Here is a 26466-nt window from a genome sequence, read left to right as displayed (position 1 = left end):
CCCGCCCTGTTATGTCAGAATTCCAAATGTGCCCACAGGCTCAAAAAGCTTGGGGACCCCTAGTATAGTATATGAGACAAGCTAAGGACATGCCAGCTGGTATACAGGTGCTGAAAAGGCAGGAAGCAAATTTATCCTCCTTCCATGTGTGCTGCTGTTGCTAGGACATGGCTCCCTCTTACTCCCTTTTTTTTTTAATCCCTTTCCCAAAATCAGTTTGCCCTTACATGATAAATTATACTTTCACAAGAAGCTGCCTTATACTGAATCATATCACTGGTCTACTAAAGTCAATACTGTCTACACAGACTGGCAGCATCTCTCCAAGATCTCTCTACATCACCTACTACCTGGTCCTTTTCAACTAGAGATGCCAGGGATCAAACCCAGGGCCCTTCTTCATGCAAAGCAGATGCTCTACTACTTGAGTCATAGCTCACCATCCCTTCGGAACAACTCATCTTAATACATTCCCCAGATGCGTGAATGTGAAGTGGGCTTGGTTTACCACACCATACGTTTCTTCTCAGACCAGTAACTGGCTAAATGTGGATTGCACTACCAGTCATTGGCCTCACTTCACGGGAGCAGTGTAAGATCAGGCAGTCCCAGAACCTACCTTTAACAACCAGGCAGCAGAAGGGAACCCCATTAGGTGGTTAGCATATTGTGATTGTGATTTCTGCCTGACCTAGGGGCTGGCTTGACTTCTGTGCAGCACAGTTGTGCAGGAGAAACCAAACTAGCCCCTGGTTCGGCAGGCTTTTTTTTTTTTTTTAATACTGGTATTTTTCTTCTTGAGTCTATTGAACCTGAAAAGGTCAGGATGTTTCAGAAATGCTTAAATTTGGGGGAATCCAATTAAACCTGAACTGAAAATACCAATTAAAAAAAAAATCGCACGCCCTATTTGGAAATTCCCTTCTGGACCAATTAGATCCTGGAGTGAAGGTTTTCTCTATGAGATATCAATTACCTCAGGAGAGCCAGTTTGGTGCAGTGGTTAAGTGTGAGGACTCTTATCTGGGAGAACCAGGTTTGATTCCCTACTCCTCAACGTGCTGGAATGGCCTTGGGCCAGCCACAGATCTCACAGAGGTTATCCTTGAAAGGGCAGTTGATGTGAGAGCTCTCTCAGCCCCACCTACCTCACAGGGAGTCTGTTGTGGGGGAAGAAGATAAAGGAGACTGTGAGCCACTCTGAGACTCTGACTCAGAGAGAAGGGCAAGGTATAAATCTACAGTCTTCTTCTGATTACTGATCAACAAGATCAACAGTTCCACAATTTTACAATTCCACGAAGTACAGATTAACAAGATAACTGGTTATTACCTTTAAAGCCCTATATGGCCTAGGACCTGCCTAGTGCCTACCTTAGAGACCGTCTCTCCCCAAATGTTCCCCAAAGAGAACTTAGATCAGGATCTCAAAACCTGTTAGTAATCCCCGGGGCAATGGAGGCCCGATTGAAATCAACCAGAGATAGGGCCTTCTCAATCATAGCTCCCTGCTGGTGGAACCAACTACCAGATGAAGTGAGGGCCTTGCAGAACCTTGCGCAGTTCCACAAGGCCTGCAAGACTGCCCTCTTCCAGCTGGCATACAATTGACTGCCACCGGTATCTAAGAGCCGTGGAAGAAGACCGCCGCCATCAGAATAGAACCAATTTAATAATCTGTTTTCTGTTTTAACTGTTTTAATTATTGTTATTTATTACTGAATGTGTATTTTAATACTATTAATCTATTGTTCTCGGGATTTTATGTTGTAAGCCGCCCTGAGCCTGCTTCGGCGGGGAGGGAGGGATATAAATAGAATAAAATAAATAAATAAACTCTAGACCAATCATTTCAAAGGTACTAAACCCTTCAAAGGTATAGATTGCAAAAGCATATACATTCCTCTGCCTAGGAATGATTTGAAAACTGAAGTAATTACAGACAAGACAGCAAGCAGTTTCCATTTTTTCCCATGACAGACCTGCAAGAACTCTTCCTCAATATCAGAATCTCTATAAAAATCTATGTCCAGTACACTAGAATTATTGTCTTCTTCTCTAGTTTGGGAGTTTTCTTCAGTCTCAGAACCACATGCAAAGGGGTGAGAGGCTGGTAAGATGTTGAAAGAGATTTGAATTTATGTGGAAATCATTGTAAATTGATGTATGGAAATTGATATGTGCAATCTTTATGCTGTCAATGAATTGTATATGATTTTATATTGAGTTGTTTCACTGAGTATAGCACATAGGAACAGTTCTTTTTTGTTTTAGGTCTTATATTATACCATGACTCCTTCTTGGCTTTTACACTGTAAATAGACCCCAAATAAGGACATTTCACCTGGTGACTCAGCCCCTTCCCAGCATATCCCTTCCCTGTTACCCCTTCCCTGGAATATAACTTGGGGATCTTATTCCCCAGTTCCAAAAGATAAGCTAATATAATTCTAAAAGCATATTTAGCCTTTTATAACACCTCCCGATTCTCACAAGGGCCTACATTTCACAAGCTTTTTTGCAGCCTTGGCTATAATAATACAAAAGAATCTATCAAAAAACACTGCCCTGGGATCTAAATAAAAATCATACCTGTGACAGTGAACGTTCAGGATCTCACATAGTTCACTTGCTTAATTTTATAAGTATATATCTGCTTCAGAGAAAGGTGAAAAGTCCTTTGAATTCTCATTTCAATCCTATTCTTTGAGGCCCGATTGTTTTCTTAGAAGGTGCTTCTAAGCATTCAGAGATAAAGGCAGAGAGGGAGTACAAAATGAATTCAAATCACTATTGAAAGGAACTGAATCAGCCAGACCATGAACCATTTCATCCAGCAGTATGTACTACTATATTTAAAAGAACGAGTCAACAAGTTTTGGACAGCCATCCAAGAAGTGAAAGAGTCTTGCCCAAGATATCTCTTTGAGCTTCATATGTGGCCACAGTCTTTCACATCTATTGCACACAGGTGGCGCAGGAATAATCTCTCTGCTCCAGGACTTGGGAAATGATGACCATCCCATTTCCAAGGCTGGAGGACCAGGGCTTGGTACACAGGGTGGAAATGTTCACTGCACAGTGAGAACACTGTGGCGCTCTGATTGAAAACATAACATGCAAGGACATGCACAGTTCCCTGCTACAACATATGCGGCAAGATGAACTGAAAGCAACATAGTTTATTACAATCCAAGATCAGCATATATATCAGCAGTTATGTGAACATATATATTTGTTAGATATAATTAGTAGCATACGCATACACTGCTACATATCTGAGCATGTTACTTAGACGTGTAAACATACTTTATTAGAATAAAATTCATTAAAATTGTTAAAATGAAGCGATAAGCTTCTGTCTAATAAGACATGCCAAAGCACTACCTCACTACCTCGAAAGTAATTTTGGTACAACAATCAGCAAGGAGAATGAAAGTATAAAAATAATTAGAACTACCTGGATGCTATGATATAATTGGAGTGATGTACATTTTCCTAGTAGTCTGGCAACACTGGCAATGCAAAAGTACACGCTTGACTGTCTCTACGGTTCCAGATTGGCAAAAAGGAAAGATGTTGTGCATATGGAGTGTGTGTATATCTCCCCCCAAGGAGAGCTGATGGGAGAGCATTAAATCTGGCCTGGGTTGTTGTTGCTTAGTAGCACAGTCAAGTCCGACTCTTTGTGACCCCTTGGACCAAGTCATGCCAGGCCCTCCTGTCTTCCATCACCCTCCGAAGTCTGCTCAAATTCATGTTAGTTATATCAGTAACTCTGTCCAGTCATCTCATCTTTTGTCGTCCCCTTCTTCTTTTGCCTTCTGTCTTTCCCAGCATCAGGGTCTTCTCCAGGGAGTGCTCCCTTCTCATTTGGTGGCCATAGTATTTGAGCTTCAGCTTCAGCATCTGACCTTCCAGAGAACAGTCAGGGTTGATTTCCTTTCGGACTGACTGATTGGATCTTCTTGCAGTCCAAGGGGCTCTCAAGAGTCTTCTCCAGCACCATAACTCAAAAGCATCTATTCTTCTGCGCTCGGCCTTCCTTATGGTCCAACTCTCACAGCCATACATCACTACTGGGAATACCATTGCTTTGACTATACGGACTTTTGTTGGCAAGGTGATGTCTCTACTTTTTATTATACTGCTTAGATTTGTCATAGCTTAGAGCTGTCCTCCCAAGGAACAAATGTTTTAATTTCATGCTATGCATATCATATCATATGCATATCATATGCATATCTTGGATCCCAGGAACGTGAAGTCTGTCACTACTTCCATGGCTTCCTATTCCATTTGCCAAAGAGTGATGGAGCCAGATGTCATGATCTTAGTTTTTCTGATGTTGAGTTTTGAGCCTACATTTGCGCTCTCCTCTTTCACCCTCCACAAGAGGTTCACTTTCTGCCATTAGAGTGGTGTCGTCTGCATATCTGAGGTTGTTGATGTTTTTCCCGGCAATCTTAATTCCGGTTTGTGCTTCATCCAGGCCGGCATTCCGCATGATGTACTCTGCATATAAATTAAATAAACAGGCTGACAATTTACATTCTTGTTGAACTCCTTTTCCTATTCTAAACCAATCAGTTGTTCCATATCCTGTTCTGACAGTCGCTTCTTGATACTTATGCAGGTTTCTCAGAAGACATATGAAGTGGTACTTCCATCTCTTTAAGGACTTGCTGCAGTTTGTTGCGATCCACACAATCAAATGCTTTAGCATAGTCAATGAAGCAGAAATAGACATTTTTCGGGTACTCCCGTGCTTTCTCCATAATCCAGCGAATGTTGGCAATTTGATCTTTAGTAAAAGCTCTTTAATATTTGGGGAATTTCAGGAAAAAAAGATAACTCAATGGAGTAAAATTCCGATTACTATTTCCCACGGAGCAGAGCTGGCTTGTAATCTATCTGCTTGAAGAGAAATATCCCAAAATATTTGTTTAATTGTTGCTTTGGCTCTTTGGTAGCTAAGGTGCAAAAGAGCTGTACTAGAAAAATCAAGAAGTGACAATTTATGTTCTAGTGTCGTCACCCATCTTGAACGGAAAGTATCAATGGGAATTAAAGAGTTTAACCCAGAGGGAGAGAGATTTATCTTAAACCAAAAGCATATAGCATGAAACCAGATTTGTGTTTCCAGTGTTACTAGTCCTTCTCTAGCAGCCTAAGCAAGGCATTGGGAACACACTGAGGTATTCCAAATAAAAATCTTAAAACATTTTGACTGGATTGTTTCTAATTTACAGTTGTTATTATACAAGGAAACCTGTGTTCCGTACATAAGTTGAGGCACCACTGAAAGACTTTCAGAGCACATGGGATGTGAGATCCCCTTTTGTATAAAAGAATTTTAATGTAGCTGAGGCTAATCTTTGGGTGGATTCCATGGCCTGAGAAAGCTAAACTGTCCATGAGTCAGATGAAAGGAATGCAACACTTTAACTTGGTCAATCTTGGTCGATCACCAGTCAATATTTGATTTAATCAACTCAAGAGGATTAGCCTGCTTTTAAAGCTGCCCCTGAAGTCTTTAAAGTCATTTAAGGTCTGTTAGCTATTCATACCTACTCACCTGCTAGCACTTAAGTTTAGAAAGGGCCACTTAACAATCTCAAGAATCCCAAACTCTGTTGAACCTGTGGATTATTTTGGAATTCTGTGAACAAGTACCACAAAAAAAAAAAAAAGGATGCCAGAATGTGGGTACAAAAACAAAACATTAGAAATAATACAGAATGCTAGGAGATTCTGAGACAAGCATCCTCCTACGACAGGGGGCAGCTGTTTCCAAATGTGTGCTCCTTGCACATGAAGTTCCTGGTCTTTTCTGAAACATTTCCTGCTCCAATGAGATGGAGGAAAATGCAGGACTGGCTATCTTTGGGAAAGAAGCAAGTAGAAACCAGGAAACATGTGGGTGGACACAATGTTGTGGAATGACTGTTGGAATTCTTTTAAACTCTGCTTTGGGCAACAACTTCCCTCAATAACATCAGCAACAAGACCAAAAGTATGTTTGTCTGGTTATTTTTAGCTCTGAACCACAGTTGCCAAACCTATTCCAACGTGTTTGCTTCCACCTTGAAAAGTTTGCTTTTCTCCCTTCCCCCTCCCCTCGCTGAACAACGTTCAACAAACTTTCTGTGCTGCTGAGGAGATAGCTTCTCAGGCATACGATTCTGTACAAAGTGACACATGACCCATTACCTTCTAGGCAGACACCCACAATTAGTCAGTCTCCGGTACAGATTAGAGGCCAGTCTAAGTTGCAAAACATGTCCCCCCCCCCCGCCCTCCCTCAGAATAATGCTACAATGATTAAACACTCTAGGAAGGTTTGGAAAGCAGAAGAGGTAGATACACACCAGCGCCAAACTTGGGGCTGAGTAGAAGGGTTGCAAGGCACCCACCTCCCCTTCTGAGTTTGGTGTTTAGAGGCAAGGTATTATGTGTCTACGCCTACCACAGAAGGCACTTTAAGAACGTCTAACAATCTGCATGCTGTAGAGCAGGGGTGTCAAACTCATTTGTTACAAGAGCCAGATCTGACCTAAATGAGACCTTGTCAGGCCGAGCCTTGTCGGGCTGGGCCATGTGTGTTCCTATATTAGATTACATAGCGAAGATATAAACTTTTAAAATGACAAAGGCAAACACGACTAAAGGGTTTTTTAAAAAAAACTTAAAACATGCTTAAAATAAAACTTGTTAGTCTTAAAGGTGCTTTCTTTGTATTTCTCCCGTGGGTTCCAAGAAACTGGGCAAAGGAAACTCTGGCTTTTTCCTTCTTTCCCCAGGGGAACAGGAGGGGGAAGAGCCTCAACCAATGGAGAAAATAGAGGCTTTGCTCTGTAGCTCCCGTGCAATTGAACAAGCCTTACAAAGCAAGTTGAAATGCAGATGGAAGCAAAAAAGAGGACGAAGGAAGCAGACAAGAGCCAGTTGCTCGGGGGCCTGATAGGAACCCTCCAGGGGCCTGATTTGGCCCCTGTGTCGCATGTTTGACACCCCTGCAGAGAGCTTCCCCACATTCCTCCCAAACTTGGAACTCAGGAGGCTTGGGTGATATGCTGAAACCATCCAGGAAGATGATGCTGGTCTCTTTAATATACATACAGTAACTTTATTCAGGAGAAACAAGTAAAAGAACAAAAGGCCTACTAGAGTTCTACATAGCAGTTCCTATAACCAGCATTTCCAGAGACAGAAATAAAACCTGGACTGGAATAAAGATTCCCAACCTCCGGGTGGTGGCTGGAGACCTCCTGCTATTATAACTGATCTCCATGCAACAGATATCAGTTCACCTGAAGAAAGTGGCCATTTTGGAAGGTGAACTCTATGGCATAATACCCCATTGAAGTCCCTCCCCTCCCCGAGCCCCACCCTTCGATGGGTTCACCCCTAAAATCTCCAGGTATTCTCCAACATGGAGCTGACAAACCTAGTGGAACTACTCCAGATTCTAGTGCAGGGGTCCCCAATCTTTCTGAACCTGTGGGCACCTTTGGGTTTCTGACACCAGGTGCAACCACAAAAGGGCTGCCATAGGAGACAGGCACAAACACATACAAGCCCAAGTGTGGAGATCAAGGCCTAATTTTATTTAAATGCTCTGGGAAAAAGTGGGAAAGAGAATGAAATCAACTCTGGTTGTACCCCCTTTCTTGAAACACTTGGTAGGTCCCAGGGAAGTTGTTGACAGGCACCATGATGTACACGGGCACCATGTTGTAGAACCCTGTTCTAGTGTCCTGCCTCTAAAATAAAACATGACTCCTGAATATTGCATCTTGTTCCCAATATCATCCTTGGCACTATCCCAAGAACACGCACAAAAGTCACCTAGTACCTTTTTATTAGGACCAACCAAGATCACACAAAACAGTGTGCAAGCTTTTGCGTTCACAAGAACTCTTTTTCAGGCCAGATGTTTGTCTGTTTGGAAGAGTTCTAGTGAATTTGAAAGCTTGAACATGATTTAAGGTTGGCCCTCAAAAAGGTATTAGGTGAATTTTGCTTTGGACTGGTGCGGCTGCCTTGCAACTTCTTTTCTGAGCTCTGGAAGCACCTTGATTCCTTCCAAAATCAGCATGGCATCTGAGAAAACACAGCAAGGTCAAGAGTAGCTACAAATTTAGGAGAGTTATGAAGACAAATTTTGCAATGTGATGAGGAAGGAAGTCTGATTTGAAGAAGGGGAGCTTCAAATTGAAACAGATGCCTTTACTCTTCCTCCACTGACAAAAAAAATAATCCCTATTCTGTGCTTGCAATATCAACTGGGGAAAATGCAGGGCTTTTTTTGAAGCAGGAACTCCTTTGCATATTAGGCCATACCCCACTAACGCAATCAATCCTCTGAGAACTTACAGGGCTCTTAGTACAGGGGCTACTGTAAGCTCCAGGAGGATTGGCTACATCAGGGTGTGTGGCCTAATACGCAAAGGAGTTCCTGCTACAAAACAAGCCCTGGGAAAATGGAGCAAGGAGGATCACAGAGGAAAGGAGCCTGAAAGGCCAAGGACCTCCTTCTGCTATTGCAAATGCTTCCCTCCTTTCCTGCAATGGGAAAGTGGCAATTGGGGCTCTCTGCTTTATTTGTAGCTCATGGTGTGTAGTTCTGCCCTAATACTATAATCCTAAATTTGATGAAGCTTTAGAAGAAACATTCATACTTCGGCTGGCTTGAACCCTAAAACTCACAGTTTTAACGACAGAGAGTTCAAAAGGGCTGGGGCCCTGGCTCAGTGGGAGAGCATTGTATTCGCATGCAGAAGTCACCCGGTTCAATCTCCAATATTACCAGTTAAAAAGATAATGTAGTAGATGATATGAAAGTGTTCCTTTGCACAAGACCCTGGAAAGAGCTTCTGTCAATGAGAGTAGGCAAGACTGACCTAAATAAACTGATGCTCCACTTATAAGGGAGCTTCATAAGTGCAAGCTACAAAATGAGTGCCATCCTTCCCAGCATTGGCTAAATTCTGTTCTGAAGAAGAAGATGACTGCAGATTTATACCGCGCCCTTCTCTCTGAATCAGAGACTCAGAGCGGCTTACAATCTCCTATATCTTCACCCCCACAACAAACACCCTGTGAGGTGGGTGGGGCTGAGAGAGCTCTCACAGCAGGTGCCCTTTCAAGGACAACTCTTGCAATAGCTATGGCTAACCCAAGGCCATCCCAGCAGCTGCAAGTGGAGGAGTGGGGAATCAAACCCGGTTCTCTCAGATAAGAGTCCACACACTTGACCGCTACACCAAAAAGCTACATGTAATGCACGCCATAATATATGCAGGAACTTCTTGGTTGCACATTGATAGAGACTGAGTCTGCATGGGAGGTCTCCTGTCAGAAATACAGTCCTGTTCATACAGCTCTGACTCTGTAGTGAACCCCCTGCAAGGGAGCAGAGACCTCTTCCTATCTCCCTTCTACCTCCCACCTACCTCACAAGGGAGAGGAAGGGAAAGTGATGGTAAGCTACTTTCAAGACGTAAGGTAGAGAAAAGCAGGATATAAAAAACTACTTTTTCCTTAACCAGAACTTTTCATGATCAGAAGTTAGAACCAGGCACATATGGAACTCTGGTGATAACTAACTTATATAACCTACCCCTCAGGCAGCAGTTTTGTTTTGTGGTTATTTTAATTAGGTTCATCACTTTTAATTGCATTATTCATGGCCTGCCTGAAAAGCAGGATAGCATTCTCCTGGCAAATCAATAAAAGGCTAGAAGATGGAGAGTCCAGGGTGGAATGACAAAGAAACAATGAGGTCATTTTCTGAAGAGAAACTGCCACCGCCAGTGCCAAGGTGCCTAACAAAAGCTGCCTTCTTGGCCTCAGATTTTCCTCAAAGAGGGAGATAAAGAGTCAATCATTCATAAAACATGGCACTTGTGTTTGCAACACTATAGGATAACCGAGAGTAACCTCCTCCGGGAATTACAACCACTCTGTAGGCACAAGACTGCAGGAAAAGGATCCCACAAAGATCTAGGTGGATTAGTCACTCAGTTGAAAACCAGCACTACTTGAGGGGAGGTCAAAAGGCATCTTCAAGGCCTTACCACAAAACAAGCACACCCCTGTATTTTATTCTTAGCTAGACGCTAGCTCAGCTAAAAACAGAGAAAGAGAACTGCATTTTTTATTTCAGAATGTTTCGTCACAGGCAGATTTAACTGGACTAATAAAAGGACTGACTTGTAAAACCAACCCAGATTTTCCTTTAGGCTGGTACAGCCCTACTTCATAAAACTAGTACTGAAAAATTCTCACCATTGCTGGACTTTGAGAATGCCCAGTCTCCTTCTAGCCTCCTTGACATGTTGTCCTTCTCCTCTGTGGTGCCGTATCGGCGATTCCTTACAGAGATATGGTCTTCACCCACCATGATAACAGGTTTAACACTGCAAAGCAGAAATGGGCAAAAAACATAGTTAGCAAAAGTAACATCCAAGCAATAATTGTTCTTCAACACAGCATGTACTGCACACAAGGCAGTGAGGAATATTTCAAGAACTTCATTTTTAAAAAAAAAACAAGTTTCTAACTCACATGGTTGCCAGGGAGCATTTTTTAAAGGCATAGTTTAAAATGGTTTCTTTTGTTGAAGGAAGTAAAAATACCATCCTTCCAGCAATTAGAGTATGGGAATTCTGGGTTTTGAACTCTTTCCCCACCAAATTAAAACTGGCTGCTAGGGTAAGTTAGATATGATGGTTTTTTAAAAAAACCATGTGTTAAAACTGGGTTGACACTAATTTTCTATAAAAGTATGTGTGTGTGAGGGGGTGCTAAACAACAACACAGCAAGAGGATGTGCTCAGGACTTTTTTGGAGCAGGAGTGCATAGGGGCAGAGTTCCACCTAGGCTGGCCAGGGCTCCAGCTGGCATGCTGGGGAAGGTACACGGAGACATTTTTAAATGCATCCCCAATGGCTTCAGCCTTCCCCAGCGTGCCCGCTGCAGCAGGCACGCTGGGGAAGGCCCAGGAGACCTCCTGCTGGGCTTTTTCTACAGGAAAAAAAGCCCTGGCTGAACCCATGTCCCACTTACACTTCCTTTCCCCCAGTCTCTTTCCTCTCAAAGGGGCACAGCACTATGAAGAAGGCAAGAGAAAAGTAGAAGCCTAAAATAAGGAGGGGGGAGAGATGTAAAAGCAGGATAACAGTTTAGCACTGTTCTCCTTCCCTTTCCATGGTTCAGATTTTTCCCTGCACTTTATAAGAAATCTGTGATAACACATTTTCGACACACAATTCAACAGTGCCTAATTCTCACCTCCTTTTCCCCCTTCTTCTTCTGTATATAGCAGTTCTCTGTCAGGGTTACCTCAGATTCTGAAAAAAAACATAACATTGATCTTAACTTTGTTGCCATATTTTTTCCTGGGACAGACTGTGCCTCAGTGAAACACACAAACATCCTGATTCATCAAAACAGAAAGCTGTAAAACATTAACTAATGACCACCTCTTCTTTCCCTCCCCCCAACACACACACACCATTTGGGTAAAATCAGGATAGACACAAGAGATTTACCAGAGAAAAACTAAAGCTGAAAGCCTTCATCTTCCCTAAGGTCACCCAAGATTGATCCCAGTCTCAGTGAAATGTGGGTACTGCTGCTTAGGAATTGTGTTTGAGCTGATAAAGGACGATATTAAAGTAATATCTGTGGTGATTTTTCTGCTACAGCATATTCACACATAAGACCACTTGAGGTATACATTCCATCTTAATTATTTTAAATTATTCTTTAATTATTTTAAATTATTAAATTATTCTTTAATTTAATTATTTTAATTATTCTTATATCTTGCCTTTCCCTCAAAACGGCTCAAAGGAGCTTGAAACCCATCATTTAAAAAAACCCCAAACACTAAAACTGCAAAACTATAATACACCCAAGCATCAATGTTAAATTCAACTTGGATGCCACTGAAAGATCTGTAGAGAAGAAAACTTTCTCATCTCCTCCAGCATTCCATTCCATAGGATGGGTGCAATGAAGGTGGTGAGCTCTTGCAAAGGATGAGTGGACTACCCTAAGTGGAAGAACAATGAAAGGAAACTGACCTGAGAAGCATATCTGGTAGTCTGATTTACCTGAGAAACACAGCTGGTGGTCAGGTTCACAGAGGAAGAAGTCCTTCACACAGATCTTTGTAAGTCACAAAGAGCTTCAAAAGCTATGAACCAGCACCTTCAATTATGGTCAAAAACTTACAAGTTATGATATAACCACTTTTAAATCAATGCAACTTGTTAATGTCTACTGGCCCCTAACAAGAAAAAGCCAGTCAAAGTTGCTTCTAAAATCCAGGTAATGAAATTTGACTTCAACTTGGCATCCAGGTTAGAGTAGATGAAAGATTTTTTAAATCAGCAAACAATTTGGTCAGAATATCACAGTTAAGAGTCAAATTACTATCTAGATCAGATTCATTTAAGTATTATCAGATCATGAACCACCTCAAAAAATTAAAATTGAACAAGATTCAGCTGATTCAATGGGACTAGAAGAAAATCTTCAGTGCTATCACAGCTACCCCACTGGCCTAGAAATGGACTCTCTGTCAGCTCTGATTTGGTTCATCCCACATCTTCTGCCAATCACACTCAAGAGGTCACCCAACTCTCTTTCTTTTCCCTAACTCTCAGGGTAACCATGGATCTAAGGACCCGGCTTGAGGGTATGAGAGGTACACTTCAGTCTTAACACCTCAGATAGCCCATCATTCCAACTTAACATTACAAAGATGGCATGAAGCTTCTCAAAATTCCCCAAGGCACTCGTGAAAACAACTCAATCCATTAGTTTCCCAAGGTAGTCTGTGATAATGGTTTCATCAACTTTATGAGAAGGCAGCAAGTTCAAACATACATTCTGTAAATAACAATCCAACAAAGGTGTAATGGCAGTCCCTTTCCCAATTAGATCACTGATTATCTGCTCAGGACAGAAAAGAACATCCAGAGTATCCCCTTTTTCATGGGATGGGCCACAAACAACCAAGGACAGTTTCACAACTGTCAACACCCATGAAATCCTGAATTTCACCCACCAAGGTGGCCTCATCAGGATGCTGATGTAACCCAACCCAATTATTGCCTTGATCTTTCAGAGCATGTCTGTTGTTATTATTTACAAAATTCAGATGTTACCTTTTTGCCCAATCAGGGCCACCATGCATCAGGACTAGGTGACTAGCAATTAAAATACAGCATTATAAAAGCACATCATAAAACTGATTTAAAACTAAACTACATATAAAAAACACAAACAATAAACCATAAAGCAGGAAAGAGTGGTAATTCAGGGGATGGGGGGGGGGAGTCTTCACCTTCTGGCAGAAGACAGTGACAGAATGAGACAAATGATATTCCAGGGGTGGGGGGGAGGTCATAATTTCAGTGCCTCAATTGAGAAAAAGCACCTGAAGCAGAGGATGACTGTAACAGTCATGGAGATTTGCACAGGAGCAGCTGTTCCTTAGGTATGATGGCCCCAAACCTCACTGGACTTTAAAGGTCAACTCCAGCACCCTGAATTGGGCCCAGAAACAAACTGGAAGCAAGCATAAATTGACCAAGATCGAAGTGATCTGATCCATACGACCCACCTCAATCAAAATCCTGGCTGCAGCATTGTGTATCAAATAAAATTTCCGGACACTTTTCAAGGGCAGACACACACTAATCTAAATGTTACCAGGACATGCACCACAGTGGCCAGATGTTTTCTGCGAGCAGCATTCACCAAGCACCACCTTCTGAAACCACCTAACAGTGAGATCTCTCTCGTCAGCTCAGTCAGGGCACCTATCAGCAAGCTAGGCAGATGGTAAACCAGCAAGAGCCCCAACATGCCCCCAAAACCAACCACAAGATGCATACAAGTAAAACTAACCTCTTACTGCCCCAAGAATCCGCTGAGAGAGACAGATCTATGGAAGACTGTTGCTGTGTTGTTTGCTGTCAGATCACAGCTGATTCATGAGAACCTTGTAGGATTTTCAAGGCAAGAGATGTTCAGAGATGGTTTGCCATTGCCTGTCTCTAAAGTATTGCTACTTACACATATATACCTAGTCCTTCCATTTGGGGTTGGTGAACAACCTAATATATAGGGGATGCTAACTGAAATAGAATGCTATTAGTCAATTTGCCAAGCTGGTTCTTCGTTCAACATGCCTAGTCTGTATGTTGCTCTAAACCAGGGGTGGCCAACCTGTAGCTCAGGAGCCACATGCAGCTTTTTCACACATACTGTGTGGCTCCCAGAGTTTCAGGAGGAACTTAATGCAGGCTTACTCTCAAGTAAGCATGTTTAGCATCAGGACCTCAGTCAGCCTCTGAGTGCTGACTCATATGCAGGCAACTATTTCTGCCATGTGTAACGCAAGTTAGGAGGGGGAAATAGGCAAGCTTGCAAGCTCCTCTTCTTCATGACAGAGGTCGCTTAGAAACCTAGAGCCGGGAAAGAGAGTGCATGAGCCAAGGGAAGGAGGGATGGAATTAAAGAGGTGGCATAGGGTTCCCCCCTTAGTTTCATAGCTCTTTTAGATGCTGTATTTACTAACCTTGTCATTAAGAGTTTTAATAAAGACGCATATGTAATATTTGTTCATGTCTTGCGGCTCTCAAACATCTGACATTTATTCTATGTAGCTTTTATGTTAAGCTCTGCTCACAACCTGAGTTCGATCCCTGGTGGAAGCTGGGTTTTCAGGTAGCCGGCTCGAGGTTGACTCAGCCTTCCATCTTTCCAAGGTCGGTAAAATGAGCACCCAGCTTGCTGGGAGGAAAGCATAGATGACTGGGGAAGGCAATGGCAAAAACAATAGGGCTGCCAGATCCACGTTGGAGAATTCCTGGAGATTTGGGGGTGAATCCTGGAAAGGACTGAATCCTCAAGTGTCATACAATGCCATAGAGCCCACCCTCCAAAGCATCCATTTTCTCCAGGAGAACTGATCTCTATAGTCTGGAGATGAGCTGTAATTCCAGGGGATCCCAGGTCCCACCTGGAGGCTGGCATACCTAGTATCAGCATCTGCCAGGGTGGTGCGGAACATTTGGATGGCCTAGGACAGAGGGTGTCAAACATGCGGCCTGAAGGCCAAATCAGGCCCCCCGAGCAACTGGCTCTTGTCTGCTTTCTTCTCCCTCTCTTGCTTCCTTCTGCATCTCAACTTGCTTTGCAAGGCTTGCTCAATCACAGAGCAAAACCTCAATTTTTTCCATTGGTTGAGGTTCCTCCCCCTCCTGGTCCCTTGGGGAGGGAGGGAAAGAGCCAGAGCTTCCTTTCCCAGTTCCCTGGATCCCATGGGAGAAATAAAAAGAAAGCAACTTTAAGACCAAAAAGTGGTAATGTTTTAAGCATGTTTAAAAAAAACAAAGCTTTAGTCAAGTTTATATCTCTGCTACCTAATTTTAAATAGGTACACACATGGTCTGGCCTGACATGGCCCAACCTGGCCCAACAAGGTCTCATTTATGTCACATCCAACCCTCATAATGAATGAGTTTGACACCCCTTATCTAGGTGCTCTGTTGACACCCCTGGTTTACGGTTTCTAGGTGCTCCGTTTCAATGGACCATGACTGTCCTGTCCTGATGACATCTTTCACTTCTGTCTGCAATGCAGGATGTTATTCATTATTAGTGTATATACCAAGACTGGTTAGTCAGGTGCAGACTTATAAATTTACCTTGCCATCTGCATCTAGCAAACTTATTTATTGCACAGTTTTTTGCTTTGTTTCAGTCTCTTACTGTGATACTCTAGGCGTTTTGATCTGTGGCAAGCAAGTATAATCTCTGGATGCTCAAACAAGGAAGCCCTAATAAAACTAAGATTGGTGGTGCTTTGATGTGATGTAAATTAACTAATATAGACGGGTATGCAGACAGAGTTGTAAAAAAGTTCTGAACTAGTAACTTTCACAAAGTAGTTTACAAGACAGTAGCAAACAACTTAGGCATCACCTCCTCCTGTTATCAGAAAGGCATAAGCCAAAACATTTTATGGAAAGTTTACAAGTGGCTGCATTCAAACTATCATATGCAGACCACATTAAGTTTGAATGTGCATGAACCACTGATACTGCCCGGTTCGTATGCATACTTCCCATTCCTTCCCATTTCCTGCTTACGAAGAAGAGTTAGTGTTTGTACCCAGCTTTTCTCTACCTTAAGGATTCTCAATGTTGCTGACAATTACCTTCCCTTCCTCTCCTCATAACAGGCGACTTGTGAGGCAAGTGGGGCTGAGAGAGCTCTCAGAGAACTGTGACTGGCTCAAGGTCACTCAGCAGGCTTTGGGTTCCCAGGTTAGATTACTCACTCAGGTACCTGTTCTCAGGTCCATTCAGCAGAGGCAAGCTGGCTCAAAATACCAGCCATTTATTTGCAAGGAAACAACTCCAACCACCAACATCTCTAGCTAACATACAAAACTGGAAACTGAAACAAGAGTTCCACCTAATAGGACCAAACTATTATCACAGAGTTATTAGGGGAGAAGCAGACTGTTCCAATACATACATACATACATACAATAAATTTATCACATGGAAGAGTGGGAAATCAAACCCAGTTCTCCAGATTAGAGCCCACCACTCTTAATCACTATACCAGGGGTGGCCAACGGTAGCTCTCCAGATGTTTTTTGCCTACAACTCCCATCAGCCCCAGCCATTGGCCATGCTGGCTGGGGCTGATGGGAGTTGTAGGCAAGAAACATCTGGAGAGTTACTGTTGGCCACCCCTGCACTATACCATGCTGGCTGACAGTGTGTGACAAAGGAATCCTAGTTAGTTACCTGTGATGTCTGAATGCAGGCAACATGTAAAAAGAGTTTCTCCAGACATTCAGGCAGAAAACTAAGGGAAATCCTGCTGGTTTACAGCATCAGGATAGCATCAGCTGAGCTCCATGTAAGCCAAGGCTCTCTACCTTTTTTGAGCCTGCAGGCACCTTTGGAATTCTGATAAAGTGTGGTAGCCAGAGCCCCCAAATGGCTGCTGCAGAAGGCACAGAACAGCAGCCACAGCTTACCTTCAGTCACACAGTGAAGATCCTTCTGCCACTGACAGCTGCAGCAAAAGCAGTATCTTTAAAAATCTGCATAACCAATCAAATCTCCAATGGCCAATCAGAAGTCTTGTTGAGTAAAAGCCTCACTTGGCCCTACCCACTTGGCAGATGCCAGGAAAATATATCAGTAGACATCATGACACCTACAAGCACCACGCTGAGGATCTTAGTCTAGGCTTTCCCCTTCCACTTTCTGCAGGAATTATCGGGCGGGCGGGGGCGGGGTCAAAGGCCAAAGATCTCTTGGCTCTTATTCTGAGGTTTACAATCTGTGGAAATCATTTTGACAGACCTGAACTAGCCAGACTCGGGGGGCGGGGGGCAATTGCTATTTCGTTTTATTTTGTAAGTCACCTTAGGTCCCTCTGGGGAGAAAACGGCCTAAACAAATAAATAAATAAAATTCTAAGCCCACATTAAACCCTACTCTAGAATCCTAGTTTGTAGGGGAAACATATAGTTTGGCCTACATGCATAGCAGATCGATGATAGTAATGAGGTGCCAGAACGGAGTATACTATTTTAGAATACAGACGAGGGAGACCCATTCATCTTAAGCGGAAAACAAGCACAGCATGCAAAGAAAACCCTTTCACTTTGTTAAAGTGTAGGGAGTTTTTACATTGGGAGTACTGAAAATGCTATTCTCCCCACCTTGCAGCTTTACGTCCAACTCTACCACTAACCTCATTCTGTGGCACGATTAGATCAAGCCTAACTCCAATTAATCTGCACACTTGGCATTCGTAGGCTGAAGGTAAGGTGGAGTTACATTTCAGCTAAGATACCTCCATTGCGCCCCATGCAAGAAGGGAGCAAGAGGAAAGAAGGAGAAAAAGCAAGGAGCACACACAAGCAGAACGAGCCAGGTTCATGCCTATTCAGGCTGAATGCATCTTCTGCATGCACCCCAAGCATGCCTCTTCTGCACTTACGCATGTTAATGTAATGTGCACATTTTTAGGGAAAGAACTTTTGGCTTTTAACGATGTATACAAACCACATTACAATCTATTTTTGCTTTTCATTTCATAGGCTTTTTTCTTCTTTAAAAGGACTTTTAGTATTATCACAAATGTATTATTGTATGTAAGTAGCAATATAACTGGTATAATTCATATTGCAGGTGTTATTTTTTTTTCTGTTAGGGCTCAATGTATACCAGCGACATGGTTCTTAGCTGTTTCCCTGAAAGTCTGCAAATGACAATGGGAACTTTCTATTATTAAACTTTCTTGGGCTTTGTTCTCAGTGCTTCTATCTCCAGTAGCAACAGCAATACCTATTCTTAACCCACATTCCCAGCACGGCTTCTAAAATATCACAATGGATGATAATGCCCCTTTAAAAAGCACTGCGATTCATGTACTCCATAACTAACCAGATGCAGCCCACTTCACTGAGATCAGAGCCAAGTTAGTCTGATGGAAGAAAAAGAGAAAACAACAAAAACCAGAACTCCAGCAACCAGTTTTTTTAAAAGTAAGACTGGGTTGATCAACTGTGTAAAGACTATTTGTTTTAAATGAAAAATTTTAAATCCCATCCAAAGGTGAAAGAAGGCTGCCTGACAACCAGGAAAGCTACCATTCCGGTAATGCGAACAGGCCAATTCTTTGACCCATTATATTAGCCCCATTCTTTGGAGTTCCTGTTAACTACAAGTCAAACACGTCCCTCCTGCCGCATCCTAAACTTCCTCTTCCTTTTAGCAGGCTTACTCCAGCTTTTTACCTGCCTTTACTCTGTTCTTATCAGAAAATGTTCACAGTCTAAGAGATAGCTGCTTTTTTTTTAAGTAACTAAGGGGACATTATCAGTTTAGGATGAAAAAATGGGTCATAACATGTCCCTCTGCTTACTAGGCTTCCTGAAGGCAATTTTTACTGGATGCATTTGCAGGCACGTTGCTAACTGCAAACTTACATGGACAGTTCTAGTTTATTAATTTGACAAGTGTCGCACTACTAGAGTGATATTTTACACCTACTCTGCAACATCCTTATTCAAAAATGTTTACTGCCAGTGTGGTGTAATGGTTAGCATGTTGGATTAGGATCTGAGAGATCCCAAATTCAAATCCACACTCTGCTATGGAAGTTTGCTGGGTGACCTTGGGTCAAGTCACAAACTCTGTGCCTAAGCTACCCCACAGGGTTACTGCTAAGAAGATGAAATGGAAGGGGGAAGAACAATGTGTTAACCTGGTTTGGGTCCCCACTGGGAAGAAGAGAAAGGTAAAAATAAAAAACTCAAATAAGTGTGTGGGGGGGAGTTTTCTCCCCCAGAGAATTCTGGAGCTTATTGCTTTCACTTATATCCTGCCTTTCTCCTCAGAGCAGACCCAAAGCAGCTTTCATTGTTCTTATCTCCTCCATTTTATCTTCACAACCTTGCAGGGTTGGTTAAGCTGACTGTGTGACTGGCCCAAGGTCAGCCAGCAAGCTACCACGGCAGAGTGATGATTCGAACCTGGGTCTCCCAGATCCAAGGCTGACACTCTAACTACTACACCAAACTGAACTGTCATGTACGTTTACCGGAAAGAAGGAATCAAGTATTAAGCTTTCCACTTGCCATCATATTTTGCAAACTTTCTCTTCAAATACAACATCTAGAATTTTTCTTTTATGATTAAAAGATGCAAGTGCTCTAGAGGAACAGGACATAGCTCATCCCTAGCTTCATTAAAGCCACTCTTCTGGCAGGTGGTTTTTTTAAAAAATCAAAACGTAACAAAAGAGTAGTAAGCTGCTGTACTGCAGTCCAAGCTCTGCTCACGACCTGAGTTCGATCTTGACGGAAGCTGGGTTCAGGTAGCCAGCTCAAGGTTGACTCAGCCTTCCACCTTTCTGAGGTTGGTAAAATGAGTACCCAGCTTGCTGGGGGTAAAGTGTAGATGACTAGGAAAGGCAATGACAAACCACCGCATTAAAAGTCTGCCAAGAAAACATTGTGACATGACATCACCCAGTGGGTCGGTAACAACTCGGTGTTTGCACAGGGGACTACCTTTCAGTTTAACAAAAGTATACTTGAAGTAGCTATCTTCCGATGTTTGGAGCTTCTAGCCTAATATTTAATCTCACAGGCTGTATCTTCTCCAGGTCACACAGCTGGGAGTGAGAAAAATGGTTCATTTTATTTGGTATCTTGCTTCTGTTAAGCCTGTTCACTTTACTGATGCTGAATTTAGCGCGGACACCCAAATGAGATAGCCCACTGCAGCCCTGAACTCGTGATCCTTCAGCCTTAGCCTCCCCAGCAGCTGGGATTACAGGCTCACACTACAATGGTGGTGGAAAGCGCCATCAAGTCACAGCTGACTTAGGGTGACCCTGTGGGGTTTTCAAGGTAAGAGATGTTCAGAGGTGGTTTTTCCATTGCTGGCCTCAAGCATGGCATCTCCTACCCAAGTACTAACCAGGGCCGACCCTGTTTAGCTTCTGAGATCTGCTGAGATCAGACTAGCCTGGGCTGACCACCACACCCAGCTATAAACTTGGATGGACCAATTCAAATTTTTAAAAACTGAAACCAGTTATTCATACCAGATTTAAATCATTTGTACTTCAGGAGTTCCTTAAGCCAGTTTAGAAGGGACTAATGAGAGAAAGAAAGAAACACACACAGTCTTTGCAACAGGCTGGGGGGAGCTGATCACGTAATAAGTAAGCTGATATGCTAACCATTACAATATTTATTTTGGAAGACTGATTCATTGACAATGTCACATGGATAAGCATGTCTGTATTAAGTTCAGGTGTCCTTTTATATTAAGTGTCCTCACTTATAAATAAATGTATTTTTTTAAACAAACTGAGACATTTTTACCATTTCAGGTATTCTATATGGATGAAGATGCTTGTCTTTATCTTAACAAGTAACCATTCACAATCCCAAACAACACCTAATTTTTTTAAACCAAAACTTAACTATTCTACCAGCTAGCCAGACACCCAGCAGAATGGCTTTCCATAAAGTATCCATATATTATGAAATGTTTATTGGGCTTGCATTTATCACAAAACCAAAGCCCATAAATGTTGCAATAATTTTACCCTTGGGTTGCAAAACCTTTCTGAAGTTCAGAAGAGAGAACAAAGTTTCTTAACCAACTTAACCGAGATCATGTAGGTTGTGAGTTCCTGAAAGTTGTGAGAAGAAGGCTGACTTTTGCAAGGTACATCAAGATATTTATTATCATCATAGATCAGAATAACAAAGAGACATCACTTCAAAGGAAATAATATAAAACTAGATAAAAATACTATTTTGCCCTGAAATAAAACACTTTTAAAAGAAATAAATCATTGTCATATGTTCCATATTAAAAATGTTCATAAAAGCCAGAGAAATGAAAATAATTATAAGGGGGGGGTACTGTTTTAACATGCCCAGCATATTACAATCTGTGCATTTTCCAAGATAAGACATCAGTATGTGTACCAGAGATCTTCCATCTGCAAAAAAGGTCCTCATCACACTCGTTTTGTCCTCAGTCCTTTCAGTTGGCATCCCAATTACACAAGAAACTCAACCAAAGGGGAGAGGAGCCAACACTCAGAAAAACAAGGGAGCAGAAAGTGTTAACAACTCACAGGTGCCATGTGACCAAACAGCTAGTGGAACTGAGAAAGTCTAAATTTGGTAACAAGGCTTAAATTTGCTTTCTGTGCCTCCTGCCAGAGCCCTACAGTACTCACAACAGAGACAAGTCAGGAAAGGTGGGTTTTGCATCAAAAAACGGTTGTGATGCAGAAAGCAATAGCAAACCACCTCTGAATGTCTCTTGCCTTGAAAATTCCCATCACTACAGCTATAGGGGGGAAAAAAAGTAAAGGTAGTTCCCTGTGCAAGCAACAGTCGTTTTCGACTCTGGGGTGACGCTGCTTTCACGTTTTCACAGCAGACTTTTTATGGGGTGACTTGCCATTGCCTTCCCCAGTAATCTACACTTCCCCCCCCCCAGCAAGCTGAGGACTCATTTTACAGACCTCAGAAGGATGGAAGGCTGAGTCAACCTGGAGCCAGCTACCTGAACCAGCTTCCACCGGAATCGAACTCAGGTTATGAGCAGAGGGCTCCGACTGCAGTACTGCAGCTTTACCACTCTGTGCCACTGGGCTCTTGACAGCTATAGAAGGGATCCTCAAAAGGGAAATGGGGCAGGGAGAGAAGGCACTGAGAGTTTGGGGAAAGCAAAAGAGAGCTTAAAGACTTGCAGAGACACTTTCAGTTTCTCATCCATTTTCCTGGGGAACAAACTGATTGCTTAAAAAGCCAGGACGCAAAACTTAATCAGGTTTTTGTTCATCCTGTTATCAAAGTGGAGAGAAGTCTCCTAGTTCAGCCGGGATGCTTTGCAGCCCCCAGGTAAGTGGGCCTCTGCCTTTCCAGCCCATTTATTTTGAAATGCCTTTAATATTCAATACTCAAACCTCCCCGTTTCTCCCTTCTCAAATAAGTGCCTTTCCTTCCTCCTGTCTCCACCAGCTTCCGCAAGCCGGCGTAATTTCTCCAGCACGGTCTCTCCACACACGCCCCCTTTCCCCATGCTTTTCCTGGTCAGGTCAAAAACCACACACACACATCCATGCCGTTCTGGTTCTAGGGGCGCAGAAAGGCAGGTTAAGCCTTTTTCACTCCAGACAACGGGGGGGGGGGGGATGACCACGAATCACACCAGTGTTTTGAGAGCACAAAGCTGCCCTTTGGCCAAACTCGCTGCCTCGGCAGCTCATCTTCAGGCTCGCAAGCAGACGTGCCTAGGATGGGGCTACAAATGCCCGTTCTCTCCCACCCTCTTCTTTCTCTCCTTCCTCCCCTTCCATGTGAGCTCAACCCCTCCTCACAAGGAGAAAGAAGGGAAGGTCCTGCTGCCTTTGTTCCTCCTCTCCACGGCCGCGGTATCTTTCCTAGGGAAACGAAGGACCCAGGCTTCCCGCGCCACCCCCCTGGCTCACCTTCGCCCCCAGCCAGGGTGCACTCAGCTCTCCGCCTGCACCTTCCCCTGCGCTGCTCCCGAGAGGATACAAACCGGAACGCACCACCGTGTGACTTTCCTCGTCACTGCGAGAGGGGAGGGGGGAGAGAAGGCAACCCCTATAGGCGGCAAAGAGAAACGGGGCTGGCTATTGGCTAGGACAGCTCGAGGCGGCCGGCACCCAGCCGCTGCTTCCTCCCCTCCAGCGCGTGGCGTTGGCGAGGGAGGGAGGAAGGAAGGGGCTGCGAGCGCGTGGGGGGAGCGCCCTCCAGGAGGGCACGAGCGAAGCGGCGGCTGGAAAGTCTGAGGAGCACGCGCAGATGGCAGAGCCCCCCCCCACCCGCCGGGGGGGTGGGGACGACGAGAACTGGAACATTTTGTTCTTCTCCCCATCCCCAAGCAAAAAGCCCCCGTCCTAGCCAGGGGCTGTAACGAGAGTCAGTCAAGTGAGGCAGCCGCGTCAAACGCAGGAAACGGAGGGACGCAGGGAGAAAAATGTATACAATATATGTCTGTTATCCATTACTAAAGGGCACATTCAGGGGTTTTTTTGTAGGAAAAGCCCAGCAGGGACTCATTTGCATATTAGGCCACACCCCCTGACATAACCATTGTTTCACACAGGGCTTCTTTGTGGGAAAAGCCCAACAGGGACTCATTTGCATATTAGACCACACCCCCTTCTGCCAAACCAGCCGGAATTGTGTTGCTGTGTGTTCCTGCTAAAAAAAAAAAAAGCCCTGAGCACATTTCAATACATTCAAACTGAACTAGGGTTGTCAGGTTGTCCACAGAGGGGAATGGGAGTAAGGTATCCAGATCCAGCTTGGGAAACATGGAGCCTGGGGAGGACAGGGACCTCAGTAGGGTACAATGCCACAGAGTCCACCCTCCAAAGCATCCATTTTCTCCAAGAGAACTGATCTGGAGATGAGCTGTGGGGGGGGGGGAGGGGGTTGGTAGTAAAAGACCAGCAGGAACTCATTTGCATATTAGGCCACACCCCTGACATCACCATTGTTTCACACAGGGCTTTTTGTAGAAAAGGCCCAGCTTATTTGCATATTAAACCACACACCCCTGATGCCAAGCCAGCTGGAACTGTGTTCCTATGCATTCCTGCTCAAAAAAAGCCCTGGTTACAGGGGATCCCGAGGTCCCCCTGGAGGCTAGCATCCATAACACAGGGATGGCTGGTCTCTTAGGGCAAAAGTGGCACTTTCTCACAAAGTGCAACTCCTTGCTGCTTGCTTCCTTTAAACTAAAGTACAACACAGGGTTGCCAGCTCTTGCTTGGGAAACACCTGGAGATTTAGGAGTGCAGCCTGAGGAAGGCAGAGTTTGGGGAGGAGAGAAACTTCAGTGGGGTATAATGCAATAGAGTCCATCTTCCAAAGCAGCCATTTTCTCCAGGTGAACAGATCTCTGTGGCCTAGAGATCAGTTTTAACAGTGGGAAATCTCCAGCCACCATCTAGAGGTTGACAACCTTAAGCAAAGCCTTTACTGAACGTAAGTGTGCAAAAAGAGAAATATGAGGAATGCCTTGCTCCTTAAGGAGCAGGAAACCAGCCAGAGAAACTTGGGTCTTTGGATGACCAAGGAACAGAAGGATTGATAAAGGAACATAAGGAGATGGCAGAGAAGCTCAATGATATTTGCATGTGTTCACTATGGAAAGTCTGGGGGAATGTGCCTAGGAGGACACAGACATTCTTTTCAGGAAAAGTCTCCAAAGAGCTGAGTCATATTGATGTGACAACACCCAGCAGGGCAGCCATGTTGGTCTGAAGCAGTAGAACAAAGTTGGAGTCTAGTGGCACCTTTAAGACCAAAAAAAGACAAGTTATATTCAAGGTATGAACTTTCATGTGTATGCACACATGTATATGAGGAAATGTACGTGTACACGGACACTCATACGTTGAATAAAATGTCGTTGGTCTTAAAGGTGCCACTGGACTCAAACTTTGAGGTAACAAGAGATAAAGTTCTAGGCCAAGTGGGAAATTAAAAACCAATAAGTCTCCAGGTCCTGATGGTGGAACAAACTTTACAAGTACAAATTACCATGCTTGATAAGACAATGCTTGACAATCTAGTCTCTGCCTTACCCAGCTGGAGAATTTCTTATATTTTAAGTCTCAGCTACTGTAATCTATTAGACAGATAATAGAAGTTAACAGTGTGTGTGTATGTGTGTGTAACACACACACACATGCAGATGCAGCTACATAGGTGAGCAACAAATTAGCATACCACTTTATGAATATGTTTTGACATATATGGTCACCAGGTCACCATTTGTTTGGATTTAATGGGGGGGACAGCATAGCAATAAATATGCCAAAATAGGCGACAGATATGTAAAAATATTCTTCTTAATTGTTGAGAGTAATTAACTGAGACTCTCAGTTATGCTTAGTTAATCTCCTCTCAGGCAATGGGTTAATTAACAGCATCCTTCTCTTAGAGGTGGAGTGCAGTGTTACGTCAGACAAATATATTCCAGTATATTGCACTGCATTACAATCACTGTTCCAATGTACTATTCCAAAAAAGAACTGCATTGTAATACAGAAGATGTATATTCCTTTTTGGTGAGAATACATATGTAGGGACTGAATGAGTTTAACATATGTAATGAGATAAGAAACTAATATCCCTGTTAAGTTCTGAAGGGTGTTTGTTCTGAGTGTTGTAATAACTTGTAATTCAGTGGTTTCCCTTTCCATTCTGTTCTTGAAGTTCCTTTGTAATAAAACAGCTACTTTGAGGACATCCATTGAATGTCCGGAAGGCTGAAGTGTTCTCCTACAGGTTTGTCAGTCTTGTGATTCATGATATCAGATTTGTGTCCATTTATCCTTTGGCATAGGGTTTGTCCTGTTTGCCCTATGTAGAGAACCAAAGGCAATTGTTGGCATTTAATGTTAGAAGATGAACAAGTGAATGAGCCTGAGGTGGTGTAGTTGATGTTGCTAGTAGTCTTATCAATTGAAGATCCCTCCAGTTTCTCCCATTGCTTTGTCTGACTGACTGAATTAAGAAGAGTTGGTTTTCATAACCCATTTTCTCTTCCTTAAGGAGTCTCAAAGCAGCTTCCCTCCTTCCCTTCTTCTCCCCACAACAGTCAGCTTGTGTAGGAGATGGGGTTGAGAGAGTTCTGAGAGAACTCTGACTGGTCCAAAGTATCCAGCAGGCCCCCAAGCAATTGGCTGTCATCTGCTTCCTTCTCCCTCTCTCTTGCTTCCTTCTGCATAACAGTTTGATTTGAAAGGAGCTACAGAACAAAGCCTCTATTTTCTCCATTGGCTGAGGCTCCTCTCTTGGGGAGAAAGGCAGAGGTTGCTTTGTC

At 43.3% G+C, this 26466-nt stretch overlaps 1 protein-coding gene across 2 annotated transcripts in view; it reads right to left on the bottom strand.

The window, feature by feature from the left end:
• Positions 1–23203, bottom strand: part of SOAT1 (sterol O-acyltransferase 1) — a 57829-nt gene extending 34626 nt beyond the window's left edge. The window contains exons 1-3 of one of the 2 annotated variants that reach the window (XM_060232502.1): positions 23090–23203; positions 11300–11358; positions 10294–10424 (exon numbers count right to left, since the gene is read on the bottom strand). In XM_060232502.1, coding sequence (XP_060088485.1) covers positions 10294–10408 — 115 coding nt within the window. In that variant the 5' untranslated portion in view covers positions 10409–10424; positions 11300–11358; positions 23090–23203. The remainder of the gene's footprint in view (positions 1–10293; positions 10425–11299; positions 11359–23089) is intronic. The other variant, XM_060232503.1, reaches the window with a different exon arrangement.
• Positions 23204–26466: the final 3263 nt, after the last annotated feature.

This window comes from Heteronotia binoei, chromosome 2, assembly GCF_032191835.1.
Source record: "Heteronotia binoei isolate CCM8104 ecotype False Entrance Well chromosome 2, APGP_CSIRO_Hbin_v1, whole genome shotgun sequence".
NCBI classification, from domain to species: Eukaryota; Metazoa; Chordata; class Lepidosauria; order Squamata; family Gekkonidae; genus Heteronotia; species Heteronotia binoei.
This window is presented reverse-complemented; position numbering and strand designations above follow the sequence as displayed.